Here is an 18,469-nt window from a genome sequence, read left to right on the forward strand (position 1 = left end):
TAAAATATATGTATATATATATATATATATATATATAATACAATATATTATATAATATATAGAGTATTATTATATATATATAATATATTTAAGGTTTTTTTTTTTTTAAATATATTAATATCTCAAGCATATATATATAATATTTGTGCACACAATTATTAATAATTAAATAAAAATATCATATTTGTATAATATATATAATATTATATTTTTTATTAGTACTTTGTTTTATTCAAAAAAATCCTTAATCCATAATAACCCATCGATCATTATTTATTTCATTTAAGATATATATTATGTATATATATATATATATATATATAATATATTTATATATTTTTTTTTTATGTTTCATATATTTAAAAAATAATAAATTATTTCATTATATATTTTTATCATACTAGAAAAAAGTACTATTATATTATTTTTATATACAAGTTTAAAATTATATAAAAATAAGAAAAAAATAAAATTCATATATAAAAAATTAAAAATTAAAAAAGCGAATTAGTTATTGATCCTTAAATTTAATCATATATTTATTCTTACTTTATTAATTATATCTTATTTGTAAAATATGACGAGTTATATTTTAATAAATATTACTATATATATATAATATATATATTTTAATTATTTAACAAATGAACTCATACATATGGAAATAAAAAGTATATCAAAATGTTTATAATAAAATGAAAAAAAAAAAAATTTAAAAAGGTTATATAAATATATTTATATATTTTAAGAAAAAACATTTCAAATTTATAATAATCAAAAAAGAGAAAGCATAAGGAAAGAAAAAGTACATTTAAATAAACATATATATATATATATATATATATATATATATATAATATTTATGTTAATTGGTTATTAATAAAAAAAAATTGAATAAAATTATTCTTATTTAAAATCATTCATTCTTATAATTTATCCTTTAAAAGAATATTCATATAATATATTTATATATTATAATTGTCCTCAGTTTTTTTTTTTTTTTTTTTTTTTTTTATGTGTGTTTCAAATTTCCTGTGGAATATATAAATTTATTAAAAAAAATAAATGTTATCCACATTTAACAACATGTATGAAATTAATTTTCAATTTTAATAATTCACAACCGCTTTTTTATAATAACCCTAATATAGATATGTAAGACAATACAAAAAAAAAAACAAATAAATGAATAAATAAATATTATTTGCACACCTTAAAAAAAAAGTTACATCATACATATTTATGATAATGTATATATTTACATATTTATGTTTTGTAATTATTTTTTAAAGAGTTGTTTAAAAAAAAAAAAAATTAAAAAAAGAAAAAAGAAAAATTTATTTTTATAATGATATATATCGTTTTAATATTTAAAAAAAAAAAAAAATATATATATATGTATATGATAATTTTATAATACATAAATACAGTTCAAATTATTTTTCAATATTAAGTTTTTTTTTAAATGTTGTATGAACTATCACTATCTCCATATGATTCATTCTATAAAATAAAATAAATATAAAATATAATATATATATATATATGTATTATCATACATATTAAATATATATATATTTTTCCAGTTTCATAAACTTACATTTTTACTAGATGCGTCACTATCAACGTTTGAATCTTGTATCGATTTTGAATCATCTCCTATTAATGTTCCCTAAAAAGAAAAAATATTTATATATATATATATATAGGTACATACACTTTTATAAAATAAAATCATATTGTTAATCATGAAATATTTTTTCCTTTTAAAAAACTTGTTCCTTTTTTTTTTTACCTTCAATTTTTTGCTGGGTGTTTTTTTTCCTGCACTTCCTTTAGTTGGAGTATCTTTTTTATCACTATTTTTCATCTTAACTTTTTCAGATAATGTTAATCTTGGTTTTTTTTTGTTTTCTAAAAAATTAGGAAAATAAATAAAAATATATATAATAAGTGTATGAGAAATGTCTGTTTCTTTTTGGATATAAACTTATAACATACGCAAAATATATATATAATATAATATAATATAATGTGTTAAATATATATATATATACATATATATATATATATATATATATATATATATATATTATATTTATATAATACAAACTATATAATAAAACTAATCTATTTCGATAATACATCTATATATATATATATTTATATGTTAAATACCAAGTTCTAATAATTTATTTTTTATTGATGAAAATTCATTAACATTAATAGTTTTATTAGGTGATATAGTTATATTTATATCATCATTTACACTATCATTAATTTGTACTGAACTATTTAATTCACTATTATTATCATTATTACTATCTGTAGTTTTAAGTTTTTTTTTTCTTGAATTTTTATTAGTAGATTTATTATCTAGATTATTACTATTAAACTCATTATTATTATTATCATCATCATTTAATCTATTAATTAATGGTGTATTATCTGTTAAATTATTATTAGTATCATCAAATGTTTTTGATACTGATAATGTATTATCTAATTCGTTACTATTTAAATCATCTGCCTTTCTTAATCTTTTTTTACTATTATTAGTATTATTTGATGTTCCTGGTGTTTTTCTATTTGTATTTTTTTTAATATTTAATGTATTAACTAAGAATTCACTACTATCTGATGTATCACCTCCTTCAGATTCCTCATCACTAGATAATTTTTTTTTCTTTTTCTTTTTTTTCATTGAACTAGGTCCTTGTTTTCTAGCTACTTTGAATTTATTACTTTCTTCTCTATTAGACAATTCAACATTTCTTTGGAATTCAATAGCTTCTTCAACTTTTTCAATATCTTTTAACCACATTGTTTCAACTGTAATATTTCTTAAAATTTCCAACTCTCTTTCTTTTTCTTTAAGTTGTGTTAATAAGTCTTCTACTTTTTCTAAGGTAAGACTAAATATAGGCATACTTAATAAGTAATCATAATCCTTAACAGTAATACCAGCAATAATTTCTTCATTATCTTCAGGATTATCAGCAGCATCAACTAGTTCTTGTTCAAATATTTCTTCTTTTTTTATTTTATTAATATCTTTATATGGGTCATAACCTTTTCTATATAATTCTTCAACTAATACTTTTTTTTTCTTCTTATTTATTATTAATTCATTATTAACTATAGCTAAAATAAATTTGGTTTTATTACTAATAATTCGTTTCTCCTTTTCTAGTTTAGATATTAAATAACTCTTTCTATTTTCATAAGCTTTTAATCTTTGATAACAAAATTCTTTAAGAATATCTAATTCGGTAGAATATCTCTGTAATTTCAAATTTGGATCAAACAAGGTCATATTTGTAGTTGTTAAAGTACTTTTTAATTTAAATACTTTTTCTAATCCTTCTTCTTCAGCTTTCTGTAATTTGGCTGGATCCATTTTTATAGTAAAACATATATCTTCATGTGAACTATTATCAATATAATCTAATATGAGTTGATGTTTTTCATCTGTTAATAATTCTTCTAAAAATTCTTTATAATCTTGTGTCCATTTTTTTATAGGTAATTCTGTAATTTCTAATGTATCATTATCAATTTTGTTAATAATACCAATAGTTTCATATCCTGTTTTTCCATTCGATTCTATTCTACCTTTAAAATCTTTATACCATGGGACCATAGGTATTAATGGTTCTTTATTTATATATCTTTTGATATTATCAATAATATCTTTATAATTATAATTAGGTATAAATGAAGAATATCCTGTACCAATACCTTCACAACCATTTACCAATATTGTTGGTATAACTGGTATATAATATTGTGGTTCAATTTTCTGTCCTTCTTCATTTAAATATTTTAATATGGGATCATCATATTCATTAAATATACTTCTTGTTGAGCTAGCCAATTTGGTAAATATATATCTTGCTGCAGATGCATCTTTACCACCTTCTTTTCTACTACCAAACTGTCCACATGGTTCTAAAAAGTTGATATTATTAGATCCTACAAAAGTTTGAGCCATATTTATAATTGTTTGTTGTAAAGATGATTCACCATGATGATATGCACTATGTTCAGCAATATAACCAACTAATTGTGCAACCTTACATTCATTTCTTAAATTTCTTTTAAAACATCCATATAAAACTTTTCTTTGTCCAGGTTTCCATCCATCCATAATATTTGGTATACTTCTTTCTGTATCATATCTTGAATAATAAATTAATTCTTTATTTACAAAATCATAATATGATAAATCTTTTTCTTTATGATCTACATATGAACCTAAAATAAAATTTTGTAACCATAATTTTCTATCTTCAATTCTTTTTTTACTAAATGCCATATCTATAGAATCTCCATCACGATCACCTGTCCATAAAAACATTATTTTATGATTTTTAATATCTGAGAAATATTGTTTAAATTCTCTATCAGTAGATGTACCAAGACCTTTGTAATATTTAATTTTCCATCCTAATAAGTTTGTATTTTCTTTCCATTGTTCATATTCAGCAATAGTAAAAAAAGAATATTCTTGACTTCCTTTTTGTACTTTAACAATTGGTGTTACAAATTCACTAAGAAAACCTTTATGTTTTAATAAACTGGGCCAAAATTTATGTATCATATTAATAAGTAATCCTTTAATGTGTGAACCATCATAATCTTGATCAGTCATAATCATTAAAGAACCATATCTTAAACCTTTAATATCATCTTTATTTTTATCAGTAATATCTAAACCCATAATTCTAAAAATATTTTGAATTTCTTTATTATCCATAAGTTGTTTAAATGATGCATCTCTAACATTTAATAATTTCCCTTTTAAAGGAAAAACACCATATTTATCTCTACCTACAATAGACAAACCAGCTAAGCAAGATGTTTTAGCACTATCTCCTTCTGTTAAAATTAATGTACATTCTTGACTATATTTACTACCAGCATCATTAGCATCTTCTAATTTAGGTATTCCAATAATTCTTTCTCTAGCTTTGGATGAACCCGCTTTCATTTTTTTCTTCAATTCAACTTGTGCCTTGGCTTGTGCCCATAAAAGAATATTACTGAGTATAGGACTTTTTAAAACATTATTAATAGTTTTATCAGATAATATACATTTACTACCAAACTTAACTGGTTTAGTTGTTAATGTTTCTTTAGTTTGTGAGTCAAAAGTTGGGTTAACAATCAAACAGTTAACAAAAACCCATAAATGGTTTCTAATATGTCCTGATTTAATTTCCATACCACCTTTATTTTTAGCATTAGCTTTTTTACTAAGAGAAGATAATAATTGTTCAACAATATAATTAACATGTGAACCCCCTTTAGTAGTACATATACTATTAACAAATGATACTTGTTGAAATTGTGATCCATCAGATTTAGAAACAACAATTTCCCATCTATGTTGTTTTTCATGTATTTTAACAATTTCATCGTCATCATTATTATTATTATTATTATTACTTTTTGTTGGTGTTGCATCTGCTGGTTCATTTGACAAGCTAACATCCAAATTTTCATTATTTTGAATTGCATTAGCATCATTATTATTATTATTATTATTATTATCATTGTTTGATTTATTATTTTTATTATCATTTGAATTATCTTTTAAATATAAATCGACATAACTTTTAAAATCCTTAACAGCTAATCTTTGACCATTTAAATATACTCTTACACTACATGTACCAGCTAAATCATATACTCTTTTGAATAAAAGACTTTCTATATCATCATCCATTTCAGTCATACCAAATTTGTTTAGATCAGGTTTGAATGTAACTTTTACATAATCTTTACCATTATAATTTTTTATATGAGGTTCAGATATTTTTGACATATTATCAGTCCATGTCATTTTAAATTCTTTTTTTCTAGAACTATCTCCACATTGAACAATAAATTCTTTACTAAATATATTTGTTAATTTTGCACCGAAACCATTCCTACCTCCTGTTATACGATCTTCTGCATCATCATAATTATCAGATGTTAATAATTCTCCAAAAATCATATGTGGTACATATATGTTCATTTCTTTATGTATATCTACAGGTATACCTTCTCCATCATTATATACACTTATTCTTTTATTTTCTTTATTTATTTCTATTTTTATACATGTCATAGGATTCTCACTCTTCTCTTTTTCTCTTGCTTTCACATCTGCTGCATTTACTATAATCTCGTCAAATATTTTATATAAACCTGGTACATACGTAATATTCTTTTGAACCATACGATTCTTTTCTTTATTCCATACCCACAATAATTGTGTATGCATTTCTACACTTCCTATGTAGGTATCCGGTCTTAACAAAATGTGCTCAATTTGAGACTTCTTCTGATATCTCTCCTCAATCGTTTTATTTTTCGACATTTTTTATAAATTAATAAATAGAAAAATATAAATAAATAGAAAAAAAAAAAATATATATATATATATATATATATTATAAAATGAAATGAAAAAAATATATAGGCCCTTTCATATACTACAAATTGTTATACATAGTCATGGCCTGCACTTATATACACAAACTATATATATATATAATATATATGTGTGTTCTTATATATATATATACATATTTATATTTATATTTATACTTTAAAAAAAAATAACATATTGTTCTTTAATTTAAGGAACCACTAAAAATAACTAAAGCTCAAAAATAAAAATATAAAATAACGAACAAATAATAATAATTATAAAAAAAAAAAAAACCACACAAATATATATGGTCGTCAAAATGTTTTGTCAATGTTCAAACCAAAAAAAAAAAATAAAATAAAATAAAAATTTTAAAAATTTAAAAGTATACTTACACAATATATATAACACTAATAATGACACTTATAGTTTATATAATCCAATTAAATAAATAGATAATATATTTAAAAAAAAAAAATGAGAAAAACATAACAAGCAAACATATAACGTTTAATAATCTCTTTAGGGATTATCTATTCATAGAGAGCTTCTTACATACACATATAGATGTATATTTATAAATATATAATATATTTCAAACTATTAATTTGGTGGTAAAAGAAAATAAATAAATTAAATAACATATAATAAATATATACATATATATATATATATATAAAAAAACATATAATTTTTTTGTCACTATTAAAGATTTATCAGCATGTATGTATACATTAAATATATATATATTCAAATCGGTTAGGTCAATATATATATATATATATATATATATATATAAATTAAAAAAAATAAAAAAATCAAAGATATATATATAAATAATATATGTATAATATAAATATATGTTTATTTAAATTGTTTTGTGAATTTTTTTTTTTTTTTTTTAATTAATAGGTATATTATTATTTGACATATAAAAATGAATAAATAAATATATAATATATATAAATATATTTTATATATATATATTTTATATACATAGCCCTTTCTTTTCTTGTTGTGTTTAATATATTATTACATTATTATACATATATATTTATATTATATATAAAATATATTTTTTATTACTGCACTTTTTTTTTCTTCTAGAACAAATCAATTGCAAGGGTGATTTAATTTAATATATTTTTTTTAATCTAAAAGGCACGCAGAAAAAAAAAAAAATGAATTTTTAAATCTTAATATATATATATATATATAATATAATAACTTAGAATTTATTATATTTGTATATATTTACAAATATATATATATATAATATGAAAATTAAAAAAAAAAAAAAAAATTCTTACATATATGATTTATAATATATATATATATATAATAATATATATAATATTTTATATATAAAACCAAATCAATAATCTATTATACAACTGAAAGAAAAACATATATAAATATATTATATATATATATTGATTATAATATAAAAATATCTTCAAAGTACAGCCACAGAGAAAAAAAAAAAAATTTATTTTTTGAGCTTTACCTTAAAAAACTTATTCAACTCTTTTTTAATAATCATGAATATACTATATATATATATATATATATATATATATACTTATTTAAGATAATTCTATTTATTATATATATTTTTTTATATACATAATATATTTATATAATAATATAAATTTATGAATACGTAAAAAAAAAAATATATATATATATATATATATTATATATATGTATTATTTATGTATATATAATAATATTTATAATATTTTTATAAGTTTTTAAAAATAGATAAAATTTTATTTCTTATATTAAGTACATTTATAATTTTATTTATTTAAATATTATACAAATATAAAAAAAAAGAAAAAAAAAAAAGAAAAGAAAAAGGGGGCCAGTTTGTTGGACTCATTCAAAAAATCCATGCATTATGTAGAAAAAAAAAAAAAAAAAAAAAAAAAAAAAAAGAAGGGCATAATCTTTTATATATTTATTTATATATAAGAAATAGTAATAAAAAAAAAATTAAAAAACACCATATATTTATATTTGTAAACAAATAATATATTATTTTTATAATACATTCGCAAAAGTATATAGTATTAATCTAAATAAAAATATATAAAAATCTATATAACCCTATATATATATAATAAATTTATTATAATCTATATTTATTCTATTTTTATTATTAATATTATATATAATATAAAATAATATATTTATAAATAAATATATATATATTATTATATAATATTTATTTTATTTTTATTTTTTTTTTTTACTTTATTTTTTATCTAATAAATTAAACATATAAAATATTTATAAAATGTATAAATAAAAAATTATTATAATATTATTAAGAATATTTTTGTTTAAAAAAAAAATAAAAAAAGATATATTTATATAATCATTATAAAAACATGTAAAAAAAAAATATAATATATATTGTGTAATCTTTTCATCTAATTCTTCAATTTAAAATATATATATATATATATATTATAATGAAAATCAAATGAAAAAACATTTCAAAAAATATTATGCAGGAGACAAAAATAAAATGATCATGTTAAAAAAATATAAGAATATTATAGAAAAAGTGAAAATATATTAATGAATTTACTATAAAAATAAAATAAAATATATATTAATATTTACAAATATATAAATAAATATATATATATATTTTTATTTTATTATAATAACGTATTCCAGAAACAATTTAATATGTAGTGTCTATTATAATTTGCTCCTCTATATACATATAGATACATTTTATAAAAATTATTTTCATATTTTCAATAAAAATAAAAAAGATAAATTATATATATATATATATGTTTATATTTATTTTATTTTTATATCATTTTTAAATTTCTCATTCGAAATGATAATATACCTTTTCACAAAAAGTAAAAAAAAAAAAAAAATTCTTCTCGCTAATTTAACAAAAAGAGTTTTTTTTTCTTTTATTAATTTACATATTTTATTATAAAAATATTAGAAACATATAATTTTTTTAAATAAATTATTCATTATAATATATATATATATATATATATTCTTATTCACAAAATTGTTTCGTATGAATATTTTTAATTTCCTTTATTGTGATACAATATATATATTTATATAATATATTTATAATTTAAAATATATAATACATATTTAATCCTTTGCCATTTTTTTATTACCAATGGATTTACAATACATATATGATAAGAAATATATATTTTTATAAAACAAACGTTTTTTTACATATACTAAAATCCTGTACACTTATAAGTGTGTACTTAAAATATATAAAAAATCGTAAAGTTATAGTAAAAATTGGGCAATAATTTTAAGCCAGAAAAAAAATAATAAGAAGATAATATACTATTCAGTATAAATTTATAATATATATATATATGTGTTATTTATTTATTAGTGTTATTCTTTTCTTTTGTACTTTAAAAATAAAATATTTAATATATAATATGTTATAATTTTATTTAATTATTCTTTTTTTTTTTTTTTTTTTTTTTTTAATGTAATAGAAACGTTCTTTAAAAGTATAACACATTCCTTTACTTGAACATAAAATACACTATAAAAATATTTATAATGAATTATTTAATTATACATATTCTTAAAAAAAAGGTCATAAGTTTATTTACTATATATATAATATAATATATATATATATATAATATTCTTTAAATGAACTGTTAAAGTAAAACGTTTTTGGATTTTTTTTTTTTTTTTTTTTTTTTTAAAGTTCACAAAAAAAAAAAAAAAAAGAAAAGCATATTTTCTAATAGGTTTATAAAAAATATAATCATATAAATATTTCTTTTAGTATTAAAAAAAATAATTATAATATATTATATATAAAATTATATATATTTATTAATATCTTATATATGAAAATAAATAGAACAATAAATAAAACATATATATATATATTAGATATATTATATATATGTAAAAACATAGATATTAAATATATAAATATAAATTTTCATATTTATTTGAAAGGTCATTTGTTAATTTTATCAAATTTACACTAACCAAAAGTCATTGTTTCTTTATTTTTTTTTTTTACTTTATTTTATTTACAATGAATGTAATAAAATATATTATAAGCATAATTAAACATACTTTTGTTTGCCTAAAATCCAATCAAATGGTAATATTAATTTGAATACATATATATATATATATATATATATATGTATATATTTATTTTAATATGTATAAATATATACACATATACATTAATAAAATAACACTTAAACATTTATGCATTTATATTCACCTTTTTTTTTTTTTTTTTTTTTTCTTCTTCATTTTTCTTAATAAATATTTCATAGGATTATTGTGGTCAAAATCTTGCCTATACTATTAGAAATATTATTTTTGGTATTAGTACAATAATATCAATAGTTGTTGGATATTATAAACAGAGCTTAGAATTGAGCACATATATAATATTAGGAGGGACCGCCTTAGCAAGCATTGTAAATATATATATATATATTTATATATATTTATTATTTATCTTTTTGTTTAAATCTTTTTTTTATCTTTTTCTTCTTCTTTCTATGTACATCAATTTGTTGAAATTATTTTACACACTTGTCCTAATTCTCATATATCAATTATTATATATACATATATTTTATTTTGTAGTTAATAATCCCAACTTGGCCAATGTATAATCGACACAATATTGAATGGGAGAAAAGTAACAATTCATCAAATGATAAAAAGAGAAAATAATATATGTAGTGATATTTCAAGGTTTTTATGTACTCAATATATATATATATATATATATATATATATATATTTATATTTATATTTATATTTTTTTAATATGATACTACTTCATTTTTCAATAAATATATTTTTTTTCATTTTATTTTCATTTTTTTTTTTTTTAAAACAAATTATCGAATAATTGTCTTATCTTATTCAATCTGTTTATATTTTTTTAACATATTAATATATCCAATATATTCAAAAATCATTTCCTTTATTTCTTTATTAAAATAAAGAGATGCATTATGTAATATTACACTCAAATTCGTCAATTTTGATATTATATTTTCATTTATTTTCCCCATATCATTTTTTTTTAATTTTATTAAACCATCCAACACTTGCATTATGTCTGACAAATTGAATGGAATACCTATATGTATTTTAAACCTACAACAAAAATATATATATATATATATATATATATATATAAATGTTGTATGTATTTAGCCAGCCACATTTTTATATTTATACACACATATAACTAGCCAAAAATTATATATATATTTATATGTACACACAAAAAACTAGCCAAAAATTAATATATATACATATGTATACATACAAACTAGCCAAAAATCAATATATATATTTATATATACATATATATATGTGCAACTAGCTATAGTGTAAAGTTTTATACAACATTATGTTTTGCCTTTTTATTTTTATTTTTATTTTATTTTTTATTTTTTTTGTTTCTTTTTTTTTTTTTTGTTTACCTATTTTGAAGAGATTGTAATAATTCTTTATACACAAAAATATCAGTAACTATATGCTGTAAGAAGGAATTCTTTGGTATATCAAAAGAGTGAGAATAATTGTTCAAATAATAATTATTCTCATCTTCATAGAAAGATATGTAAAAAATAATTATGAGCAATTCAGGTTGTAAATTAAAGTGGTTTTTATTTAAAGAATAAGAATGTTTAACATATAATGTTATAATATAAAGCCACAAAGAATTTTTTATATAAGGATTAATATAATTTTGTAAATGATCTAACATATTTATGTTATATAAAAAATGGAATATATTTTGAAATTCTGTATTAAATGTATGATATTTATTTCCAAAAATTCTATTTATTTTATTTAATTCATTTATATAATTATTTCTATTTCCAGTATTTTTTTTTTTCTTGTACTTATTTAACAGTTCTATTTTTTTAAAACTTAATATTTTTTTATTTATATTATTTCTTACATCATTTTTTGATGTTTCTCCATTTTTTATGATTTCATATGTGGACTTAGTATTATTACTATTAAGATGATCATATAAATTTTCTTTTATATCTATATGATTATTATTATAACATTCATGCGATCCAACATGTGATGACAAAAAATTATCCTTTTCATAATTGACATGATCTTGTTTGTTCTTCATATTAATAATATTGTTATTATCTACATTTTTATTATACGAGGTGTTGTTTTCTTGATCCCTTGTCATAAAATTATTTATGAAATAATTCATATTTTCTTTTCTCTTTTGTAATAATAAATATTTTTTTTTTTCAAAATATTGATCATATAACTTTTTCTTCATATTATCTAGTTTTTTTAAATATAGAAGAACATTATTATATAATGTGTATATACCTTCTTGATGGTAAGAATTAGAAAATACTTTATTGATATTTATATATTTAGAAATATGTTTCGAATTATTTATATCATTTAACGCAATTTTGTTAATTGAAAATTTAGAAATGGTTTTTTTGATTTTCCTTATAGTAGATATATGATCTCCTTTGTTATATATATCAAATAAAAAATCATAATGTTCTAAATAAATGTTATATGTAATAATTTGTCTTTCTTTCAATAAATGATCAAAATAATTGAAGTTTTTATTTATTATATTGTCAGAAAAAAGAAGAATATCAGTTCTTTTATTATTTATTTTATTTTTTTTTATTTTTGAATTTTCATTTATGTTAAGAAAAAAATATATGTTACATATTATTAATTCATTGATATCATTCAAGCATATAAATTTATCATTTAAGAAATTTTCCTTATCTTTATATATGTCTAAAATAATACATTTATTATGATCGACTGTATTGAATACTTTATTTTTATAATTCTTTGTTATATATTTATGAAGCCTAAGATATTTTTCTTTATATAACATGATAATAAAGTCATTTAATTTTTTCTTCTTTTTATTATAATTACAATAAGTATTATAATACATATATAAATATTGCTCATCAAAATATTTGTTTAACTTTTTTATTTTATTTTGATAATAATTTAATTTCATTTCTTTATTATATTTTATGAATTTTTTTTCATATTCTTTTCTTTTCAATAAAAAAAAATTTACAAAATGATTTTTGAAAGCTTCATCCACATTTTCTAATTTATTTTTGTTATTTATATAATAATATAAAAAATCAAAATAGTTTAATGAATAGCATACATTATTATATATATTTGCATAATTTTTTATAAATATATATTCATTTGTTTGTTTGTATTTATATATACTATGAATATTTTTACAAAATTTTAATAAATTTGAAACATGAATGATAGAAAAAATGTCTCCTTTACTGTCTATATGGTTAAAAAAAGATTTACAAAAATACAATTTTTTTATTTTCAAGAAATTACTATCATTATTATTATTATTATTATTATTATTATTATTATTATCAGATCTAATTTTATTATGTTGAATACACTCATTTTTATAATCCTCATCATTATCTTTATTTTCTTCTTTTAATATATCATTGTTTATATATATATTTTTAGTATGGATATCCAAATTATCCTTTTCATTATTTGAAAAACCTTTTACACTTACAAAATTTTCCTTTTTTGTTAGAATAAATTTTATATTGTTACTTTTATGTATACTATTATAATATAAATTAAAATAAAAATCTTCAATATTATAATTATGCATATTTGAAAGATTTAAATAATTATCATTAAGTATATTTAACATTATTTGTATATCTTCATACTTTTTAGGAATTAAAAAAACGTTGGTTGTATTTCTTGACAAATTTAATAAATGATTATTCGATAAGGTATATTTTTTAAAAATATTTCGAAAATTTAAAAACATAAAATATTTTATAAAATGTAATCTATATATATCATCTTGTTGGTTAGAATAATAAATATATGGATCATTCTGATTATGCTCTATAAATGTGTTTCTATAACAACTACTAGTATTACTATTACTATTATTACTATTATTATTATTATTATTTATTTTATTTTTTTTTATTGATAAATTATTATATATATATATATCCTTATGTATTTTATTTATATTATCAATTATATTATTATAGTGATATATATAATTTTTCATTTGTATATCTACATCTTCTATAAATACACTTTTGACGTTATACCCATCAGATGATATATCAACAGATGATAAAATAATTTTTATTATATTTTTTTTTAATAATTCTTTAATAAATATTTCATAATATGTATTAATTTTTTCATTAATTAAATAAATTCCTTTATTTAAATATATATACATATTTTTAGTAATATTTATTTTGTCTTTAAATTTCTCTATGATACTATCCATACGTTTTTTTGAAAATTCATCTAATACAGATAAATGTTCATATAATTCTTTTGAAAATTTTAAAAAATATATTTCATCATTAAATAAAATATAATAAATGCATGGATATATATCTAATCTTTCAAAACATCCAAACGTATATTGATTTGGAATATTATTTTTATTATTTGATAAATAAAAATATTTACTTAAATAATCAAATTTGTTTTTTTCATTTTTTTTAATTAATGATATATCTTCCTTCGTTTGCATACATATATTTTCATTTACCTTTTTATTAGTATAATTCGAATTTACATCATTAAATGATATACATGAATTATTATTTTTTAAGATATTTTGATTTTTATTTATTATATTTTCATTATAATAACTTGAATTATGTAAAATATTACTATTATAAAAATCATTATTATATTGTTGTTTTGATAAGGCTTGTATATTATTATTATAATAACAAATATGTAACTCTTTTGATAATAATTTTATTTTATCATGTATTTGTAACATTTCTTCCTTGTCTATATATGAAGGATTAATAATATTTTTTGATAATAAAATATTTCCTTTCTTGTCTTTATTGATAATAAAATCAATATAATCAGATATATCCACAGGATTCTCTTTAATATCATTTTTATATATATACATATTATTTTTTTTTTTTTTATTGAGTATCCTTTTTTTTGCTATATTAAATATTCTTTTAATTTTTTTATCTTTCTTTTTCAACTTATTAACGTTATATAAATTATTTTCTTTTAAATAATTTATAATAATTTCTTTTCTAAAATTATTAAATAATAACATGTAATTATTGATTAATTCATCATTTTTAGATAAATTTTTTTTTTTTTTTTTAACTATATTTATAAGTTCATCTTCTTTTTTTTTTTTATGTCTATTTTCTTCATTCAAAACTTTGGACGAGTTCTTTAAATTACTACAATGATCATCATTTTTTTGGAGTTCTATAATTCCTTTATTATGTAATATGAAGAATTTCTTTTTTTTTGTTTCTTCTCTGTTTTTATTAGTCCAATCTAATGAACAAATTGTTTTTGTTTTTTCATATATACTATCTATCCATATATAAAATAAGGTTTCATTAAAATGTGTAGTGGATAAAAAATAAAACGTTATATATTTTTTTTGTATATTTATTGGTATTAAACAAAATAAATGTTCATATAAATTTCTTTCTATTATGCTTCTTTTATAATTATAAATTATATTAAAATTGTGTAAAAATATTTTAAATTGATATGTTTCGATTATATTATTTGATTTATCATCTCTTTCTATATTATTATCTTTAGATGATTTATTCCACAAATAAGATAATATTTTATACATTCTAATATTATCTTTGGTATTTTTAATTTTACTTTTCATATATTCTTGAAATATATTATATGATGTATTATTACTATATAGATATAAATTTAATAATTCTTCATATGACAATAATATTATAAAAAAACTTTTATCATTATTTATATATTTTTCAGAATTAAAAAAACATATTTTTTCTTCTCCATAAATATTTTTTAGATATTCATAAAATTCTTCCATATTATTATTCTCTTTATATAAATATATTATAATATTATCATAACTATTATGACTATTATAATTTATCATTTCATTATTATTCCTTTTTTTTTCTTCATCACATGTCTTTTCACAGTTTATTTTTAGTATATCTTCATTTATTTTTGTGTAAAGAAAATTAAAGCACTGCAAATGAAAAAAAAGAAGAAATTTGTTTTGAAAAATATAATCACTTTTTATTAATATATTATTATTTATAAGATCTGTAAAAGAAATATCTTCTTCAAACATGTTTTTAGTAATTTTATCTATCCATTTTTTGATGAATATTAAATGGGTTGCTCTCAACATATTTTTTATATCAATATTGAAATTATTATTATTCAAAATGTTTTTTTTATTCCCCACAATTTGGTTATCCCCAATATTTTGGTTATCCTCAATATTTTGGTTATCCCCAATATTTTGGTTATCCTCAATATTTTGGTTATCCCCAATATTTTGGTTATCCTCAATATTTTTTTCATCATTTGATAAGTTTCTATAAAATCCCCAATTTTCATTTTTTAATAAACAATCATCTTCACTTAAAATTTTATCATTACCATTATATACCCCTTTTTCTAACACATCTATATGTTCACAAATATTTTTATTATCCTTTGTCTCAATATAATTTTTTTTTTTTATTTTATGAAATAATAAATTTATTTCTTTTAATATTTTCTTAATACTATCATTATTAGCGTAATTATAAATTTGACTAGCTCTTAAAATATTATAAATAAGCATCGAATTATTACACGAATTTTCTTCTGTTTTTACGTCATTATTAAAAAGAGAAAAAAATGTTTTCCTCTTTTTGTTGGCATTTTCTATTTCATATGGATTATGAAGATAATATAAAACATTTCTATATATTTTTTTCCATCTGTTATATATATTTTTCGCCCTCTTCTTATAGAAAAAATGTTCTTTATTCCATATATTGGAATAATTAATTGGACTATAAAACAACTTATTGTTATTATTATATATATTAATATTATTATTATTGTAATTATTTTTATATCTTGAGCTTTTCTTTAAATTAATTAGACTTATTTTATTTAAAATATAAAATAAGTGTATCTTTTCTTTCCTATATATATATCCATTTTGATATCCTATACATTTTGATAATCTTCCTATTTCTATATTCTTTTTATATTTTAAAATGTTTATATAATTATATAAAAAATCCTTCAAGTTCCATCCTTTTGAATAAGTACCTTTATTTAATATACAACGATTCCGATTTTTAATAATTACATATTTTTTATTATTATTTGGGAGTAGTAAATATATATTTTTTCTATTCTTATAATATTTTATAATATCTCTATTGTATATATTAAATTGATTACAATTCTTTTCAATAGGACATACAGATAACAATAAATTCTTAACACCTTTCCTTCTTTTTAAAAAAAAAGATTCACAAATTATATTATGATACACATATAGAAAAATAATAAAAAGAAAAATATATACCATCTCATTTTCTCTAAATAGAAAAAAAAATTATATATATATATATATATATATATATATATGTGTCAAATTAAATATATATTTTCCATCTCTTTACCTTAGAAAGGTGTTCAATTATCATCTTTCTTTCTTTGTTTCATTTATATTATTTTATTTTTATTTTTTCACAGTTTTTTATTTATATTCATAATATTCTATTAAAAAATTAAAAAAAAATTTCATTATACATTTTACCGTTTTATAACATCTATAATGAATAAATTAGATATAAATATATATAAATATATATATATATATATATTACATAATAATCAAATTAATAAAATCACCATATAACCTATTATGTGTGGTAATTTAAAAAATAAATAAAATAATAACATGACAAAAAATATATTATATTTATATATTTATGTTATATTTCATATTGTTATATTTATTTATCTATATTTTAATAAAGGATAAAAATATATTAAATTTTCTCGCATATATATATTTTCCTTTTACTAATATGAGCAGAAAAAAAAAAAAAAAAAAAGAAAAATATAAACATATTATATTTATATATACCGATTAATTAACTATGTATTTTTCTTTTT

The 18,469-nt window shown here is 17.2% G+C and overlaps 3 protein-coding genes across 3 annotated transcripts; 1 reads left to right on the forward strand and 2 right to left on the reverse strand.

The window, feature by feature from the left end:
* Positions 1-1,461: 1,461 nt before the first annotated feature.
* PADL01_1433500 (DNA topoisomerase II, putative) lies at positions 1,462-6,370 on the reverse strand (the record flags this gene model as incomplete). Its single annotated transcript, XM_028684610.1, has 4 exons — positions 1,462-1,503; positions 1,601-1,672; positions 1,796-1,914; positions 2,179-6,370. 4 exons carry the CDS (start codon positions 6,368-6,370, stop codon positions 1,462-1,464), a joined length of 4,425 nt encoding a protein of 1,474 aa, XP_028540671.1.
* A 4,132-nt stretch (positions 6,371-10,502) lies between these two features.
* PADL01_1433600 (microsomal signal peptidase protein, putative) lies at positions 10,503-11,164 on the forward strand (the record flags this gene model as incomplete). Its single annotated transcript, XM_028684611.1, has 3 exons — positions 10,503-10,571; positions 10,756-10,902; positions 11,075-11,164. The coding sequence occupies 3 exons, from the start codon at positions 10,503-10,505 to the stop codon at positions 11,162-11,164; spliced, it is 306 nt and encodes a 101-aa protein (XP_028540672.1).
* Positions 11,165-11,355: 191 nt separating this feature from the next.
* On the reverse strand, positions 11,356-17,876 carry PADL01_1433700 (conserved Plasmodium protein, unknown function; the record flags this gene model as incomplete). The annotated part of the gene is made up of 2 exons (XM_028684612.1): positions 11,356-11,596; positions 11,929-17,876. The coding sequence occupies 2 exons, from the start codon at positions 17,874-17,876 to the stop codon at positions 11,356-11,358; spliced, it is 6,189 nt and encodes a 2,062-aa protein (XP_028540673.1).
* Positions 17,877-18,469: the final 593 nt, after the last annotated feature.

Source organism: Plasmodium sp. gorilla clade G2 (assembly GCF_900097015.1).
Source record: "Plasmodium sp. gorilla clade G2 genome assembly, chromosome: 14".
NCBI classification, from domain to species: domain Eukaryota; phylum Apicomplexa; class Aconoidasida; order Haemosporida; family Plasmodiidae; genus Plasmodium; species Plasmodium adleri (nom. inval.).